The 19,432-nt window shown below is 37.6% G+C and overlaps 1 protein-coding gene across 1 annotated transcript; it reads left to right on the plus strand.

Annotated features, from left to right (window-relative positions):
- Positions 1 to 1,478: 1,478 nt before the first annotated feature.
- Positions 1,479 to 17,865, plus strand: LOC139730314 (arginine-binding periplasmic protein-like). Its single transcript, XM_071641190.1, has 8 exons — positions 1,479 to 1,836; positions 5,782 to 5,851; positions 9,239 to 9,291; positions 10,519 to 10,644; positions 12,467 to 12,663; positions 14,600 to 14,677; positions 16,017 to 16,230; positions 17,143 to 17,865. The coding sequence occupies exons 1-8, from the start codon at positions 1,608 to 1,610 to the stop codon at positions 17,181 to 17,183; spliced, it is 1,008 nt and encodes a 335-aa protein (XP_071497291.1). The 5' UTR covers positions 1,479 to 1,607; the 3' UTR covers positions 17,184 to 17,865.
- The last annotated feature ends 1,567 nt before the right edge of the window (positions 17,866 to 19,432 follow it).

Genomic DNA, 19,432 nt, shown 5'->3' on the forward strand with positions numbered 1-19,432 from the left:
ACAACAACAACATAAATACCAGTATCATACGCAAGCCGGTCGTAAAGAAAATAGCATTCGGGTTAAGTAGTGCATGGTGTGTGATACAGTATCATTATTTTGATTGTGCTATAAATACTCGACGAACCATTCACGTAGGCCTGCTTTACTAAGTTTAGTAGAGGGGGGAAAATGATGCGCTCAGCTAGTACATGTAATATCTTGTGTGTGATCGATCTAGTAGGCCTATCTATAAAATCTACAAATCTACATACGCCTGGATCAATATGCAGGGCTATAGAGCCTTCCGTATTAAGGTGCAATATAAAGCTGTAATATACAGGGCGATATGAAAAGTATAGTAATAATAGTTTTGGAAAACAGCCACCGTAGAGTGCGGTAACGGTCGTATAGTGTGTGTGTGTGTGTGTGTGTGTGTATACATTTTTTTTTCTCATTGCTACCCTGTATCTTGTGTGTATTTTTAATGTATTCATGGTCATTTTGTTAATAATGTCTGTAATCCAGCCTCCGGGCTGCGATGGATATTGATGAATAAAACACCTTTTCAATTCAATTCAACTCCATTCAATTCAATTCAATTCAATTCAATTCAGTGTAATTATGCATAGAATTAAGAACATTTAGCTTAATGGAATAGTGTCAGAATTCACCGGTCAATTAACAATAAGGCAGTGATCAAAGATCAAGGTTGTATCCATATTGTATGCAAATTACACCCGCTGACATATCGAATCACTTTTTCACGTCAGTGTTTTCACACATAATGTTCATTAATTCTTTTCCAACGCACACACACTTTTACTGTGCACATGATTGCTTCTGGTGGCCTTTAATCTTGCCATTTATCTAACTATTCATATTGTTTAAGAGGATCAAAAGTTGAATGTTATTTAGGTAAAGGAAAATTGTTATAGACATCGTCAGGGACGGATCCAGGAATTTCGTAAAGGGGGGGGGGCAACTAATATTTTTGGTGCTATTTCCCGGTTTCATGTATTTTTTTCTTTACATTTCCTTAGTTTTTAACGACAAATAAAGGGGGCGTGCGCCGGCTGTGCCCCCACTCTGGATCCGCCACTGATCGTATACGTTAATAACAGATACCTCTACAGTCAGTCGAAATGTAGCTACCGAGTAATTCACAAGAGAGAGTGACTACCAGTATCTAATACGAAGCATGAATTATATTTTAATGATGATTCAGGCATGGTAATTACACTCTATTGTAGCAAGGAAAGATGTAATGCTCCTTCGGAAGTGTTTAAAAACGACAAAGACAAAAGCGAAATACTTTTTTTCAATTACACCCCCCCCCCATAAAACAAAAATTAATCACTCATCTTATTAATCTATGCCCACTTCATATGTAGGCCTACAGTATTAACCAACTATACATTAACAGAACCTACCCTTATCAGAAGACAATGATATATGCATTTATCGCCAATGATGCTATTAATTGGATGACAGTGCAAAGGAAGTGGTGTATATTTTGACCCGGAAGCAATACTTCCCCTGTGTCGTGGTCTGGCTTTTGATGTCTCTAGTCATCTGAACGTCGTTAATTCGGCACACACGGTGTGAGGGGCTTGACAGTATAAAACATGTCAACTACGGCGCTGTCAGATTTGGCTCCTGAGCGATTGGTGAACGAAGACGATACCGTCGGACATCAGAAGGCCGCGCAGATCATGGATGACCGTCGTCGACGAACAGAGCTCATCATCGCCGTGGTGATCGTCTTGTCGGTGGCAGCCGTAGTCCTTGGTGTGGTTGCCCTCGCCAGGAATGGTCACATCGAGGTGGAGTACGAGCAGGAATTCGCTGCCCCAGGTTGGCCCGTCAATATAAAGTTTACTCTTTTCTTTGCCATAGCTATTTTTGTCTTCTAGCGAATTTCTACCTTATATTCAAGTTGGCCACAAGAAACAAAGTAAAATCGAACGAAGAGAAATGTCAAAGTTGCATCAAAATCGGGACATGAAACAGATGTTAATTTCCGGGTCTGAAGTTTCACAAGTTTACACAAAACAGTGATGCCATGCCCTATTGTTCTTCCACAACATACGCATGAGAAACTTGAAACCTTTGAAAACGTTCATGCTTTATATCCGATTTTGATTAAACTTCGACTTTTGTGTTTATTTGACTCTACTTCATTCCGTAAAATCAACTTAAATAATACAATGTATGATTAGTGCACTTTGATAGGGGAATATTATCTTAACGTCGGCAAAATTGCGCCTTTTGTCTCGGTGTATGCAGGACAATTGGCAATAACATGAATGAAAAGAAATCTCATTCACCCTGTTCTCACTTTTCCTCCACGTATACTTGTACTGGCCTACAAATTCTTTACATAAAAATCTACGTTTCGTGGATCGGTATGGCCTCATTCAACAGACCGTTTCTCTGATGTATGAAGATTCACAAATATTTATTTTTCACAGCCCATAATAACGGATATTTTACGCACCTGCTCTCACGAACAATAATTATGTTTCGTCGGCGGTTTTTTGCTGAGCATTAATCATGTTGATCAGTTGTTAAGTAAGAAAAGCTTCCGGCGAGTTTTTGAGTGGTTGTGCATGCAGGCAATCTTTTGTAACAAAAAAATGTGTAGAATGCATAAATCAATGGAGGATCCAGAGGGGGCGCACCCGGCGCGCGCCCCTTCTTTATATTTGGTTAAAACAAAAGGAATAAAAATGATTTTGCAAAGGCGCCTCCCCTTAACGGAATTCTTTAATCCGCCCCTGTATAAATGCTCTAACTTTTCAATACATAAAAACAAAGACCACTTTTGATCTTTGAAGGCTTGCATTGTGGTATAAGATTAACACAGGGAGAGGTTTGCGGTGCACCAAGTGTGAAGAATGGAGATAGAGATAAGATGTGGGGAAGTAAGGAGGTTTAACAGATGGAGTTCCAACTGGCTGTAATTATTGAAATAGTTGTCAGTTTTCTATTGATGTTCAAAAGAATTCCACAGTGCATATTTTCCTTTGATGATCGATGTTCTATGCCGCCGTCTGACTGAGCAATCTGAAGATTTATTTTGAACACAAACATCATGTTGGCTCTATTTCGTTTGTTTAATTATCAAAATGAATTGAAATCTCACTTAAGGATAAAGCACACTATAGGGCCTACAACAAAAGTCAATTCATTTCCATCCAGAAATAGATGTGCAAAAGTATATATCAGAGCTGTATGATGTGAAAATGTTTGAAACTGTACTCTCCTGGAATACTAGTGTCGTCACTTGTCCACATAATTCCAGCAAATTAAACTGATATGGAATAATTTTCAAGTATGATTCTCTATTGATAAATAAATCAGACTAACGCTGTCCGGACATGCCTAGTCGAGTAATTTTCATTTTTATTTCATTATTTTTATTCTTCTTTTGCGCAATTTGTATTTGCACACTCCATGTCTATACCATTAACATGATTATCTTTTATCTTTGATAAGTAGGCGAAAAGAAATTACCATCGCAAAGACATACTCTTCCTTAGAAAGTGGCTGGTGATTATACAATTTTGACAGGAGTCAACAGGAGCCAGTTCGGCGATAGCTCATGTGCACATGAGTACTTTAATGACATTTCTTTTTTTCTCAGTTGGTTAGGCACTTCACTCGATTCAAAACGACATTATGCATCGGCTTGTCCAACATAGCAATTTATGGAACTCGTACTCAAACAAAGAATGAACTTGCGTAGATCAAGTGACCACAATGGTTCGTCAGTCAACAATTTGGGAAGTATCCATTTCATTGTGCTGCATTGAATGCATTAACAAACATCTTCTGTTAACCGATTGCCGCATACCAGACTTGCTGTCAGGTGGACGTACCGGTATAACTAGGCACCGTTAATAAGGACTATCTGTATAATCATTGCATCACAGACGTTTATCTCAGTGAATTGAAAAACCATCCTGTCTCTCAGTACAAATGACCTTTTTTCTGCTCATGCACAAACTGGAACCTCGAAATGGTTTATTGTCTTACTGTCTGCTCGGCAGATCGAATTTGGCATAAGCTTCAGATATTTTTGAGTGGCGACATCGAACATTGCTTTAAGGAAAATGAGACAGTTTTGACTCCATTCTCTTGAACTTTCTTGATGGTAAAAGTGAAAAGGCAAGTGTAAAGGAGGGAGTGTAGAGTATTCTTTTGTTGTGAATCGATGTGTTACATGCGAAAGTGGAATGGGCTTGTATGGTCCTAAAATGACTGGATCATTTCGTGGAAGCTCTGATAAGAACCATGGAGGTTATTCTTTTGTTATTAGATCATGAGAAGTCGTGAAAAGACTGTGTAGGGATTATTCTTTGTTTTTGGGTGCAGTTCTTATAAGGACCGCTTACCTTGTGGGAGCTCTGAAAAGAGTTTCTTTCATTCTTTTGTTATTGCGGTGCAGTCCTGAAGGGACAGATCACGGCCGGGTTAGCCCTGTTAAGGAAATAATCCTGCAGCCCCTTTTTTAGGGTTTCCCAACGCAAACCTCTCCCTATGTTAGAGAATACTTTATATATCAAAATGAACTGAGAAACATACCATTCCTACTGGTCTAAGAAGGGAAATCACGGAATGGTTGATGTAAGTTTATTGTAAATGATATCCGATAACCATATAGCATTTCTACCTTTACGACGCGATGGACGATGCTTTACATTGTAAAGGGGTGGTATAGTTTGGTTGAGACGGAGATTGGAGATTGAGATTTTAACTGTTTGCGAGATAATCAGAAATTACTTGTGAAGTATTAAAGAGCATGCTGTTCTAAAGAGGAATTCAAAGTTTATTCGATGAAAAATCGGTTTTGAAATGGCCGAGATATCCAAAAACAAAGTAAAAGAAAGGGTGTGATGGTCCTAATATATAAAAGATGGGTCCCTGCTCTTATTAGGAGCGCTTTGTTTGTGGATATCTCGGCCATTTCAAAACCAATTTTCATCAAACAAACTTTGAATTCTGTAAATGCATAATCTTTCATATTTCATAAGAGACACGTGGAGATAGCACATCTCACAAATTAGTGTTGGAAATCTGAAGTCCTATATCAACCAAAACTATATAGCATTTTTTTTAGTTCGAGATCAAGCAATGCTATAGATTTCCACTGTCGTGAAAACCGCTACGCACACCATGACTGGCCATCACTAGCTGACCGTGGACTTTACGTTTATGTCTGTCACAATTTGAATTGTTGAGTAATCATCGTGATTGCATCAAATCTGATCAGGTCGTATCAGATCTTACGGCAATGATCGTAGAAAAGTTTTTGACGGTTCAAATATTGTCTTCAATCAACGCGATTGCCACGACTAATCTCAAGATCTGTTAAGGTCCGATACGACCACTGCGATTACTCTACGATTCAAACTACGATTCAGTCGTGCCGCAACTTGTGATAGGCATGAACACAAATTTCACGATCAGCTATTAACGGCCAATATGGCGTGAGTATAGCCGATCGCGAAGAGCATGCCATTTTTCTTACAGTTTCGATGCATCAAATGTATAATGTTCGGGGTAAGAACAAATTTGGAAGTAAAAAAAAAAAGAGGAAAGGCTAAATATTTGAATATTCAGATGTCAGATTAACAATTTCAGAGGAGGAAATGCTCGCAAGGGTACCAAAATGAGAAAAAAATGATTAAGATATTCTCGAAGAAATGCTACATCCATCTGGCACGCACATTACCTTTGATATTTTGAACGTGTTTTGCGGTTGTTAAGTCATCACGATTTTCACTATTATGTCAGGTTCTGGAGGTCCCCAGGACAAGATCTGGACGTTCGCCTCCGGCCATTATGACGTCAATTTGGAATATTTGTAAGCTGACCAGTCAAACTATTATTTCCATTCCTCCCATCCCCTGTTTTGCAGTCCCTTGAATAGATCGCTCTGAAAGTAAAGCAAAATGGTCCTTATAAAAGGTGGCTCACACTTTTTATTAGAATCCTCTTTGTTTTTGGATATCTCAGCCATTTAAAAACCAATCGTTATCAAATAATCTTTGAATTCATCTTAGAATTGTAGACGCTTTTTTTAATAGGAAGTTTCTCATTATGTCACAAACTAGAAATGTCGCTATGGCGACTGGTATGCCTCCGCCATAATGCATGATTCTCCTAATAGGTCTAGATAGTATATGTGGACAATGTGTGATTACGTTTTCACAAAATTGGCAAAATTTTACAATTACAAGTTTGTCACAAATGTGTTGAATGTTCACCTTCCTTGACCGAGGTTTAATTGGATGAATAGGAGAGCATGTATTTGGGATTTAAGGACTTTAACTTGACTTTGACCCATTCATACGTTTATGCATTGAGTAATTTTCAAGGTATGGAGAAAAAGTGCAATTTCTGTATTCAATAGTAAATTGTTACCATTTTCATCTGGCCTTTGACTCTAAAATTCATAAGATAATCACTGTCAGGCAGAACATGCGTAAATATGTAGTACGTTTCAAGATAATTTGAGCCACTTCCGAGATATGGAGGAAAAACTTAGTTCAGCACTTTCACTTGATCTTTGACCTTTTGACCTTTGAGGCAAAAACAAAAGAAAAAAAAAACTTTCCAGAGAATCTCTATTACGTTATACATGCATACACCAACACTCTTAAAACATCCGAGTCAGAACTGACCCGGAACTGGGTCCGTTGGGGTCACACACCGTTCGGGGTCAGAAATGACAAGGAATGGGGTCAGATATGACCCATTCAGAGTCATGAATTGGGTAAGGGTGACACCATTTTGGGTCTTCATGACCAAATTCCAAGTCATTTTGGACCCGGAACGGTGTATGACCCCAACGGACCCAGTTCCGGGTCATTTTTGACTCGGATGTTTTAAGAGTGAAGTGTTAAAAAAAAATAATCCTGCTGGCATTGCATAAACATGACGGAAAGAGTAAAATTTTGAAGTGTTGCCCTTGACCTTTGACCCCTGACCTTTGACCCATGAGCCCTAAATTCTCTAGATAATCACTGCCAGTCAGTAAATGTATATATACTATGTTCCATGAAGATACCTTGAACAATTTCCAAGGTACAGAGAAAAAAGGTGAACTTTTAATATTTTTACTTGACCTTTTGACCCGTGACCTTTGACCTCATGACCCAAACTTTCACCAGAGAATCTTAATTGGGTAATACATGTATACACTAAGTTTCAAGAAAATATCTTCAGGCATTGCATAGATATGGTGGAAATAGTGACATTTTATGTATTTGACCTTGACCTTTGACCTTGAGCATGTGCACCCAAAAGTTGATAGGCACAACTTCACCCCCTAATACACATACATGCCAAGTTTCATTAGGATACCTCAAAAGGTTTTGGTAGTTATCCTGTCCACAAAATACATTACGGACGGACGGACTGACAACCCGAAAACATAATGCCTCCTGCACCACTTCGTAGCGGAGGCATAAAAAAAAAAGGTTCGGAAACCTGAAGTCCCCTCTCAACCAGAACTGTTCCATCCCTTTAAATTTGAATGAAGGTGAAAGTGAAACGAGGAAGGTCATCATCATCATCATCTCAATTGCATATTCAATTATAACCGATAATACTGATTTGCGAGAAAATGTGAAACTTTAATTCGTCATGCAGCTTTTAGTTTCAATGAAAATTTCACTTAATGTTTAATTGAATTCATTAGATTCCAACAGTCAGCTATAACTTCAGGGGAGGTTCATTTTACTTTTTTTCCAACCAAATTACATAAAGTGAAACATCATTTTGATAAAACTCTGTATATGTATTGTATCATGACCTATTGTTTTATGTTGAATCTATACTTGTGATACGAACGTGCACTCAATTTTCTACAGTTTAGAAAAATCAGGGAGGTGGAATCACCTCCCTGGAAAAATATATTGTGGGAGCTCGAGTGCACCAAGAGAAATCAAAACAGGAAAAAGCCTCGGCCTTCTAATCTGTAATGACTCTGGCAGAGGGAAAAATAGTCTTCTTCCTGACATTATGTCGGCCCTAATACTGAACCTTTACATCAAATTCCTATTATGTGATCACCTTCATCACGTATTCTGTATACTTTACAGATTATCTACCAGAACGCACTCGGTTTCATGACTGAAAAAAAAAATGAAAGTGATCGATCCAATCTTTATGGAATTACAAACACGCATTATCTATCCACCGTGGGATTATAATTTCTCGTGGATTTAATACACCATTTGCCATTGTTCTCGTGTGGGATCAACATGCTGTATATCGATTACCACAGTTTTGGCGTCGCTTACAAAAAGACTCCTTTTGTCAAACTTTCGGGTCTGCAAATTCGTTCTGCTGGTCACGTGATATATATTGAGAGTTACTCGTGGAAAACAAAATATTGTGATGCTGTGTTTTACTCAGACAGACCTATAGGAGCTACAGGCCCTATATGATGGGAGCCAAATGAACGAGAACATGTTCTATAGAAAGAAAAAAAAAAACACTAAAATTTGTATTCAATAGAACGTGTTCTAGAAAAAAAAAAGTCTTTTTTCATAGGCCAATACACGAAATTTGTCGGACTTCAATATAAATTCTACAAAACGATGAAAAACTCCAATAATATAGCTGTATCGCACAGGTCTGTCATGATGTGCGTTGACCATTGACCCATTCGACCACTGAGCTTTGTACCCGAAAAAACAGAACGTTTGTCACAATGAATTTTGATGGTAAGACTAAAAAGATTGATTCTGTGTTTGATGACGTCAATGGCATGCACGTGACCAAGAGGGCTCGGTCAATTTAGTGTGCTTTAGCAGATAAGTTATGAAAATTTATACATTTTTTGTCTCTTGCTTTGACATGCATAACTATGAAGAGCATTCATCTGTGAGAATACATCAATTTTATCATTATTACTGTCACTCACCTCTTTAATATTGCTCAAAATTCCGCCGAGCTATTTGTTCTTTTCATTAAGTTGCACTCAAGACATTTGAATCATCCTTAGAATTGGAGTAGATCTATTCCCTTCTTAATACGGATTCCAAAATAAAAAAAGATTTCTCGACCCTGATGGCGAAAAGTATATCGTGTGAGCATGATGGTCTGAGCGACCACTGCTGACAAAACAATAACGAAACGCAATATATACACTCTGTCCATGTTCGATTAATTGATTTAAAAATTTGTTACGAAGTTTTATTTGATACTTCGGCTTTGTTTATCTTTTGTTTGTACAAAAAAGGGACGAGGAAAGTGGAACCATTAAGGGCTACAACATTGATATTGTGAATGCAGGTAAGGATATCCCCTCTACTTAAAATAATACAGTAGACTTCCGGTGTAACGAAGTCTTCGGGACCGGCAGTTTTCTCTCGTTATATCAAAGTTTCGTCATAAGCGAACAAATAAACAACAAAAATACATACAGAATGGGTAATGTTGCGGTCTAAATTTCAACTTCGTTGTAACCTGTATTTCGTTATAACCTTGTTCGTTATAACGGGAGTACACTGTACTATAATATTATTAAATTACACATTTGCCGTTAGATACATTGTTGTTTACCGGGACTCCCACTTTATGTTGCAGACAAGTTTCGAATCGTAATCAGCTATACACTATATTCTACCAACTGAACATTTTCCTTTGTACTCTGCAAGAAGAGCAAAGAATTAAGATACGCTAGCTATATTCATTTAATCTCAATTTAGTATACAGTGTACTTGATCTTGTTTTCACTTTGCTTATTTAGCTTCTTTTGTTTGTTATTAAGTTACACATTTGCCGTTGAATACAGTTTTGTTCACTACAGGACTCCCACATTCATGTTTGACAGACATGCAGGTTTCGAATCGAAACCGGCTACTTTGTTCTACCAACTGAGCATTTTACTAAGTGATCGACAAGCAGAGCAAAGAATTCAAATTTGCTAGCTATATTCATTTAATCCCAATTTAGTACAGTGTACTTGACCTTGCTTTCACTTTGTTTATACAATTTAGCTTATTTTGTTTGTTGTTAAGTTACACATTTTCCGTTATTTGGCCTACATTGTTGTTCAATAGGACTCGCACTTTCATGTTACAGACAGGTTTCGAATTGAAATCGGCTACTTTGTTCTACCAACTGAGCATTTTACTATGGGATCGACAAACAGAGCAAACACTCTTAAAACATCCGAGTCAGAACTGACCCGGAACTGGGTCCATTGGGGTCATACACCGTTCCGAGTCAAAATGACTTGGAATTTAGTCATGAAAACCCCGAATGGGGTCACTCTGACCCAATTCATGACTCTGAATGGGTCATAGCTGACCCCATTCCTTGTCATTTCTGACCCGGAACAGTGTATGACCCCAACGGACCCAGTTCGGGGTCAGTTCTGACTCGGATGTTTTAAGAGTGAAGAATTGAAATACACTGTACTGTACGCTATATTTTATCAATTTCTATTCAGTACAGTTTACTACGCGTCAGTCATCCTTGTTTAATAGCATTATTGTTTGCCATTGTCTCTCCCAGTGTGTAAAATAGCCAACAAGAACTGCGTCATAGTCGAAGATTCCAGTCGCTGCGTGGCCACGAAGTCTGATGGGACAACACTAGGCGGAGAGGGCCTACTCGGAAGGTGGTACGACGCATGCGCAGGTACGGTGCGCAATCTTGATTGTATTAGAAGGATCTTGTGGCACACTAACTTGGAAATTATTTATCCTACCAGCAGGAAGGTGATTTTTATGCCTCCGCCACGAAGTGTCGTCGGAGGCATTATGTTTTCGGGTTGTCCGTCCGTCCGTCCGTCCGTCCTTCCGTCCGTAATCAATTTTGTGGACAGCACATCTAAAAACCTGTTAGAGGTATCCTAATGAAACTTGGCATGTATATGTATGAGTGGGCGAAGTTGTGCCTATCAACTTTTGGGGGCCCATGCTCAAGGTCAAAGGTCAAGGTCAAATGCTCAAAATTTCACTATTTCCCCTATATCTATGCAATGCCTGGAGGTATTTTCTTGAAACTTGGTGTATACATGAACTACGAAATAAAGATTCCCCAGAGAGAGCTTTGGGTCATGAGGTCAAAGGTCAAGTGAAAATGTTAAAAATTTCACTTTTTTTTTCCATATCTCACAAATATTTCAAGGTATCTGCATGGAACTTAGTATATATGCATGTACTGACTGGCAGTGATCATGTAGGGAATGTAGGGTCAAGGGTCAAAGGTCAGGGGGTTAAAGGTCAAGGTCAACTCATCAAAATGTCATTATTTCTCTCTTTGATGCAATGCGTGCAGGATTTTTTTCTTGGAACTTAGTGTATGCATATATTACCCAATACAGATTCTCTTGGAAGTTTCTTGCTTAAAGGTCAGGCAAAGGTCAAAAGGTCAAATGTCAAGTGAAAGTGCTAAATTTCACTTCTTTTGGAAACTTATAAAAGGGTCAAAAATTTGGTACAAATCCTCAAATCCCCAAATACCTGCACTCTTAGACAGTATAGCCATTCATCTAAATAAGCTTAGTTCAAGGATAGTGAAAACTCAATGCATTTGTGACAAACCTGTCATTTTGATATTTGGCCAGTAATATGTGAAGCTGTCCTCACACATTGTCAAGACATTGTGCTACAGACCTATTCTGAGAACCATGCATTATGGCGGAGGCATACCAGTCGCCATAGCGACATTTCTAGTTGAGTCATGAAAGTGATAGCGGGAAAGCGCTGAACACCAAAATGTAGATAACTGGCCAAAAAAAAAGTGCAGGATATTAATCATTGAGCAACATGAGTAATATCATCATCATAGCCTGACCTGCATGGCTTGTCAGTGCAGCACGAGAAAAGCAATTCATCATTTGCAAGTTAATCACAACTATACTTCACTCTATCTGCTTGACATTTCTGTGCATAAATGCATAAAATTCCTCTCCCAACATAAAGATGGAAGTTTCGTCAACATCATACCAAAAGGTTTAAGTTTAAGTTCTGCGTTTCATGCGTTTTCCCAAAATAGTGATGTAGGTCAAAATCAAATTAACCAATCCATGAGATCGTCAAAATTTGTCATCACGTCACAATTTATAGTCTATGTGGCTTGTGGGTCAATTTCGTGCAGGAATGACAATGAATTATACACCATCTCACATTGCGCACGATATAATACGTTAATCACGACCTATCTTTGCTTTCTGAAAATCAATATTTTTTTTTATCTATGTACATGTAACTTTTTTATTTCAAAATAAGTTATCACAAAAGAAAAATATACCTCAAAGCTGAAAGCAGCAATACTTTGCACATACCGCCATTACTATACCTTCCATGGAAATATTGAGAAAACAAAACGAACAAAGATGATAAACTTAATCATGTCACCATGTTTATAGTCATGGTTTTGCTTGTTTCTTTTTGTGTGTGTTTCTGTTTAATACGTTGTTGTGTTTATTTTCGTTTCGGTTTTGGTATTGTTTTAGGGTGGGGCATCACAAAAACTCGGTCGAGGGTGTTTGGATTCACCAAGCCTTACAGCAAACTTTCCAGGGTGGGGATCTACGTGTCAAACACCACCACGAATTTTGATTGGCGCGACCTTCGTGACGTCACAGTAGGTTTCGTCTCGGCTTTCTCGAGCGACGCTCGGTGTCTCGCCAATTACGATGACATCATTCAGGTACACTGTACTATAGTATAGCACCTTGTGCATCAGAACAAAGGAAATTTTATTTTTACTGAATGCTTCATATCGGTTATATTGGTCGTTCAAAAACTTGTAGCTTATGAAAATGATAATAAATAAATTGGGCACTATTGAGAAATAGTTTCCCCAGGCAATGCTGAGATCAAATCATCAGGCGGTATACTACAAACAGCTCAAACGTTGTTATTATTATTGCATGTAGGCCTACAGTATCATAATAATGAAATGTCTGCACGAGGAAGCTCAGATCATAATAATACTAATCAAATGATAGTCAGCGATTGGATAGACATGGTCACGTGATAGTGGAATATTTTGGTTATGTTATCTGTTTTGTAATAACACCGACCGACGATACAAAAAAGAGCGATTTTTTTTTCTTTTTTTATGTATGGATTATAGTTGATAAGTTTTCAAATTCTCAGCGGGGCTAACCAAATCCCTCAAAAAAAGGTGGTTAATTGCAAAATCTTGACGATTTGTATTTCATCCAACAATTATTTTCTTTTCTGAGTTTTATATGTACCCTTTGAACTTCGCAAGTCTTCAGATGGTCTGAAAACAATCTCTTCTTCAGTTTTAACAAGTTCTCATGACAAATTGAGCGAAGATAAGTGGTTTCAGAGTATGGCTCCAAAACCACTGTGCGTGTCTCGTGTGATAATGATTTTGTTTGCAAGAATGTATAGAATAATGCAACATCAAGATTTAGAATCTGATTTCGGGGAATTTGTTAGTTAATCGATTTTAACTCGGAGCTCATAACCTCCTTCAACAGCATTTCTAAACTCTTCGGAAGAAGAATTCATAATTTGTATTTAATTGAGATATACTGTAATAAAAGGAAATGTGGGTGTATTTTCTTCTCTTTTTTCTGATTTTTTTTTTATTTCACAGCACGAGCAATAGGCCATTTATGTCAGCATATTTGGTTGACAATAGTTACATCAAGGAGACGAGGAAAGTGTCCCTCATTTTTTTTTCGACTTATTACAAACACCACAAGAATGACATAATATTCTAATTTTTGTTTAAACAATGGTAGATTTTATCTTGCTCCATCGCTATTGTTATAGAAAATCTCCTGTATTGTAGTCATAAACAGCAACCCCAATACACGCGCACACTCATTATACCCTATTCCACTTACCATGCGCAGGACAAATTTAACAGGATGTATTGTGCAGACTTGTTTGTTACGACACTGTTTCCAGGAAGGACGTCTGCTTTTGAAATCGAAACTAAGGGTGTGATGTAAAATTCGGCATTTTACTTTCTTTTTTTTTTGGGGGGGGGGGGGTTGAGGGGTAAACTTGATAATGATTCTCAGGCATTTAACATACACAACATCATGCTATGCCACGTTTGGCTGAACATTTTAAAATATGTCTTTCTAATCCAATGCCTTGAAATGTATGTTCAAAATCTTCAGCAAATGTTTTCAGTCTTGTTGATTTTTACGTCAAGAGTTTGTAAGTTCTGACCAGAAATATCTTTTCTTTCATTATGTTGGGTTTGTTTTGTTTTGTTTTAATGTATAATTGATAAAAACCTACGGTATTTTCCACATGAATTATCTCAGACCCATTGCACTATAATATGTTTGCAGTTATCATAGTTACAATGAAAACTAGCTATCATCGAGGGGGAAAAACAAAACAAAACAAAACAAAACAAAACAAAAGTCAAACGCTCAGGGCTTATTGGTTATGTCCTGGCAAATGCCATGGCAAACCGTAGTCACCGCTACTGATCATACATGTATTTGCAAACCTTCAAATGAAATAGACCCGCGCACAAACAAAAATTTAAAGAAACTAAAATCTTGAAATTCTACCACAGTTATGTTCGGATGTCATAATGCTAGCAACTTACTCTTCGATGTCCTGTTCGATGTCCTATTCGACAGGGCGCTGGGCTGAGTGACAGCCAAACAAGGTACTTCCCGTCTCTAGACGACCTGGTGGCTGCTGTCATAGACGGAACTGTGAGTGATACTAAAAATGCCTTTTAGAGGACTTCAAACTCTGTATACAAATTTTGTTATCATCTAGAACAAGCCTTTCCTTCCATTGCCCCCTCCCTTTGGAATAAACTCCCTCTTTATATTCAGAATGCCTCATCTATTGTATCATTTAAAATTCTTCTCAAAACTCATCTCTTTAATCAGTTGTATTTTTTTTTCCTGGAGAAGCACATAGTCAGCTATTTATCATTGTATCCAGGTTGTTGTTTTTTTTTCTTCTTTTTGTCGTTATTTTGGTTTTCCATCGTCCTTTTGTTAATTTGTTTTCTAGTTCTCTTGTATAAATAGCACCAGTGTTATACACTAGAAACACCCGTATAAAGCGCCATATAAATTCAATCATTATTACAAATAATCATTATGGTAATGATACAATTATAATTATTTTTCTTTGTTGAAACAACCTGTGTTTTTAGCTATTTTTCCCCAACCTTTCCACCAAACATTAATTGCGCTTTGTGGAAAATTACAGGCTTGTATCAGAGTCAGTGAATTCTATAAGAGACCTTTCAGAAGGAGAATTCTATGTTACTAGCATCTCGACAGGAGAAATGGAATCCCAAATCAGGGAGCATTTCATATTCTTTTGTCTAAGTACAAAGATTTTTTTTAGTAAGCCTCGCACATAATTGGAAAGACTTGGCAGCTCTGGAACCATGTGGTACATACCACGTTGTACTTAATTTCATTTTAGTCTTGCCTTGAAGAAATGTAGTAAAGTTTTGAAATTACACACACTCTCTCTCTCGCACTCTTTCTGTAAATCATTTCTTTACTCCTGGTGTAGGTCGAACAAATAATGTCTTTAAAGCCCGCGGTGGTCATGTTAACAACCAAAACTAAATTAATATTTCATTTGATATAATCTCACAATGATATTTTATTGATCATTTGTTGGTATTCAAGGAGTAATGTATTTCGTATATTAAGATTAAGAGTTTTATGAGTAGATCTATAATTGGTGTTGTATTATATTCGTCTTACATAATTATAGAGATATGGCCTCATCCACGTCAGCCTCTGCTTGTGATGACGGTCCCCTGTATTGATTTCTCCTTTGTTCGTAAATACAGTATGCCTTATTATGTTGTTTTGATTCATAAAATAATGTTATTGCAGACTGATATTGTTATGAAAATGACATTTCTTGTATCGATTTGTATGTTAAACTCTCCTTTTTTTGCATACTCTGTATCACTTTGTTTTCATTTGTTATTGTACATGTATTTGGAGAAAGAAAATGCAGAAATAAACCAAACCAAACCAAAAACATTCAATGTCACTCTGCATATGAATATAGGTCAAAGCTGCGTTCTGCTACGACGAACCCCAGATGGCCAAGCTGAGAAGGGTGACAGCGGATAACTTTGAGAATCGTTGCGCCCTCGGTGGGTACGGCATGATGGCGAGGAAGGACAATTCTGATTTCTTCGAGTGGTGGAACGCGGCGTTTGATAAGCTCATCACTACCACGGAGTACAGACTCATCTGCGAGGATCTGAAGAACGCTCACGGTTAGTTTATCACTTCCTAATTCCTTTTCAAGTTCCTTTAGTTTTTCAGCTTTCTTTTTTTTTTCATTACTCGTGCTATTATTCCTTATGTCTTCCATCTTTCCCCTATGTACGCATCTGATTTCCTTTATTTTTTTCTTCGCTGATACTGATTCCGCTTTCGAATTCTGCGTGGCGTGTCTTTCTGGTTGATTTTCATTCCGTTGTAGTTTGTGCCACTTATATTGCTGCTGCATACACCCCTCGCTCACACCAACACACAACAAAGATAAAGAGTACCGACAGATAGAACCGCTCTATGAAGATGTAAGAGCTTAGTATAAAATTGTATGGGTATACTGCTGGGGCGGATCCAGGAGGACCGCAACCGGCGCACGCCCCCCCCCCCCCCCCTTATTTTTTGTTGAAACAAAAGAAATAAAAAGAAAAAATGGGGGAGGGGTGCGTGCGCCCCCCCCCCCCTTAATTTTGTAAACGCGCCCCCTCTTTACGGAATTCCTGGATCCGCCCCTGTACTGGCTGCTAGAAAAGAACATTGAAAATTAGATACATGTATTTGAAAGGAGGACAAATGGACATGTTCAACAACCATACCAAGCAGATTATATCAACCTTACAATCCCGATAGTGTTCATCAAATGCTATCCCAGATAGAGTATATGATTGTGAAAGTAGTTCATGCTTAAGCTTACTTTAAGAACTTGTAAAATCATCAATTATAGAACTTGGGTAATTGTGATATATTGTGTACAATGATGCTTTAAGGAAAGTATTCCGTCAAAGTCTCTCCACCCCCTCCCCCCCCCCCCCCTTCTCCCGATCAGTGTTTTTGAATTGGGCTTTCAAGTGTTGAAGTGTATATTCCTCTGTTCATAATATCACTATGTCTTTTTGTCATTATTGGTCCTACAGGTCATAAACCTGGCCGCGGCTCAGACGAAGTGTGCTTGTAAACCGCCTCCTACGGCCATTTAATTACAGGCAAAGCCTCCAGTGGGACAAGTCACAGCTTTGATGCCTGCCTGTGTGGCCTTAATTTTTCAAGCTTTTCAGTCCAAATATCTTACTCTTTTCCTTTTATAATACAAATCATTTTTTTTATGACTGCATCTATGTGTGTGTGTTTGTGTCCACATGTGAGTGCATTTGAGTGAATCGGACAGGAAAACAGTTTGTATCAACTGAAATATTGTAATAAACGCATATGGAAACTGAACAAAAAAAATGGATAAACACCACTATGATCTATTAGTGGAAAAGTTAATGAGCAAAGAAAAAGTCATTCCATTTTCTTTGCTTATTTTTCACTAATAAACTGAAATGTTGTTATCAAAACTGTTGAAATGCATCACATTAGTGTCCTCTGTCTAATCATACCTGGTGTATTTCATTTAATTTTAGTATTTTCTGACATAAAAACAAAAGTATGGACGAGACTCAACAGTTTAACAGCCTTTTTGTCTTCAATCCATTTTGTATGTACTCTTTGTTTGTTGCATGACAATTTTAAGTGTTCCCATGGTTTCATATGTACAGCCCATGAATCTGTACTTGAGTTTTGACTTTGTATCTTTGTTTTGTACGAATACATTGTACAGGGTTCTTTTTTGAGCATGCCCTTGTTTTCAGAGTAAATAAATGGATGAAATGAATAACAGCTTCTTGAGATGGGCCTCATGAATGATAGTACGTGTATTATGCACTTTATGTCAACAATCAATGATACATTCGAGAGTATTTTTTATCAAACTATCATTATCCCAATGAATTCAGCATTTGTCATACCATCTGTGCAACGGAATAACACTACAGAGTGTACTTTCTTGTAAACTAAGTTTGTCATTTCCTGTGTTAGATGTCTCAGTATTCTTACAGAGACAAGAGTGTGGTGTGACATTGTATGAGCTGGATCATAGAGAGCTATACATAGACATGATTTGAAACAAAAACACAGCATTATGCACAGACACTGATACTAAGCAATGTAGGCATACAACCACTAACACACACACATAGAAACACTGAGTACATATTCTCACACGATCACAACAACATATAGGCCTACCCAAGAAGAGTCCTTTAGAGACAAAAATAACAGTAGGGGTAACAACACTTTTAAAACCAAAGAAAACAAATTATTACAACCAGATAAGATTGCAATTCGGCACACACATCTCTTATCACTAGTCATCCATCAGCCATTTAAATAAAACAAACGACAAAGGCAAAAAAAAAAAGACAACTACTGCACATATTTGTGTGTGATATTCACACATTTTAAATCATGCCATCTGTTTTTATTGCATTACAAAATCAATCAAAATTTTCCTTGACTTCCTCTAGTGATTTTTTTTTCCATTTTAAATCGACACACACGGACTTGGTAAAATATATTTTCTGAAGTCATATGTGCCACTGACTCTGTGAAGAGAACACACCTTTAATACTGAAGCACCATAATTACACCCCCTAAAGTCCACATGCTGGCAATGAGTAGGCAATATGATCATACGAAGACAGCAGATTGTAGATTTCACTAAAATTTATCAATATCCAAACCTAGACGAAGTACCATCCCGATAGTTTTAAATACCATCAATGTTGTTTTGCGTAATAATCTTAAAATGTGCTATGTTTAGTAGTACACATGTATTTCATACGCAAGGTTAAATAAGTTTTGTTTTTGATATCTAAAAGATTTGTCTTGCTCCAAATCACTAAAAATGTAGAAATGGAAAACATTCATTTCGTCTTAGAAAATGTATCAATCAATGACAGCACATCTCAGTGGCGGATCCAGAGGGGGGCGCAACCGGCGCACGCCCCCCCCCCCCTTTATTTTTTGTTAAAAACAAAAGAAATAAAAAGAAAAAAATGAAATGAAACCCGGAAGTGGCACCAGAAATATTAGTCACGCCCCCCCCCCCCCCTTTACAGAATTCCTGGATCCGCCCCTGCATCTGTTGTACAGGTCAGTTCTATGATGGTATCATTATACTGCACATGGTGTGCTGTGTTGAATGAAATTTTCATTGTAATGATTTTGTATTAAAAGAAATAAATGTGGCTCGGAGTTAATACATTAAACTGAATGGAATTTGTATTATTTTCATGAAGCATGTTATCATAGCACTTTGAATTGACATATTGTGTTAAATACAATGAATCCTGATCTCCTTTATGCCTGACAACATCTCCGCTT

This window comes from Diadema antillarum, unplaced genomic scaffold, assembly GCF_040938485.1.
Source record: "Diadema antillarum isolate AM-2024a unplaced genomic scaffold, OU_Dant_1.0 scf00000022, whole genome shotgun sequence".
In the NCBI taxonomy this organism is placed as follows: Eukaryota; Metazoa; Echinodermata; class Echinoidea; order Diadematoida; family Diadematidae; genus Diadema; species Diadema antillarum.

Excerpts from the sequence above, each read along its gene's own strand:
- LOC139730314 (XM_071641190.1), top strand. The coding sequence starts at position 1,608 with ATGTCAACTACGGCGCTGTCAGATTTGGCTCCTGAGCGATTGGTGAAC. Across the intron at positions 9,292-10,518 it reads CATTGATATTGTGAATGCAG|TGTGTAAAATAGCCAACAAG; the intron begins GTAAGGATATCC and ends TGTCTCTCCCAG. Across the intron at positions 10,645-12,466 it reads GTGGTACGACGCATGCGCAG|GGTGGGGCATCACAAAAACT; the intron begins GTACGGTGCGCA and ends GTATTGTTTTAG.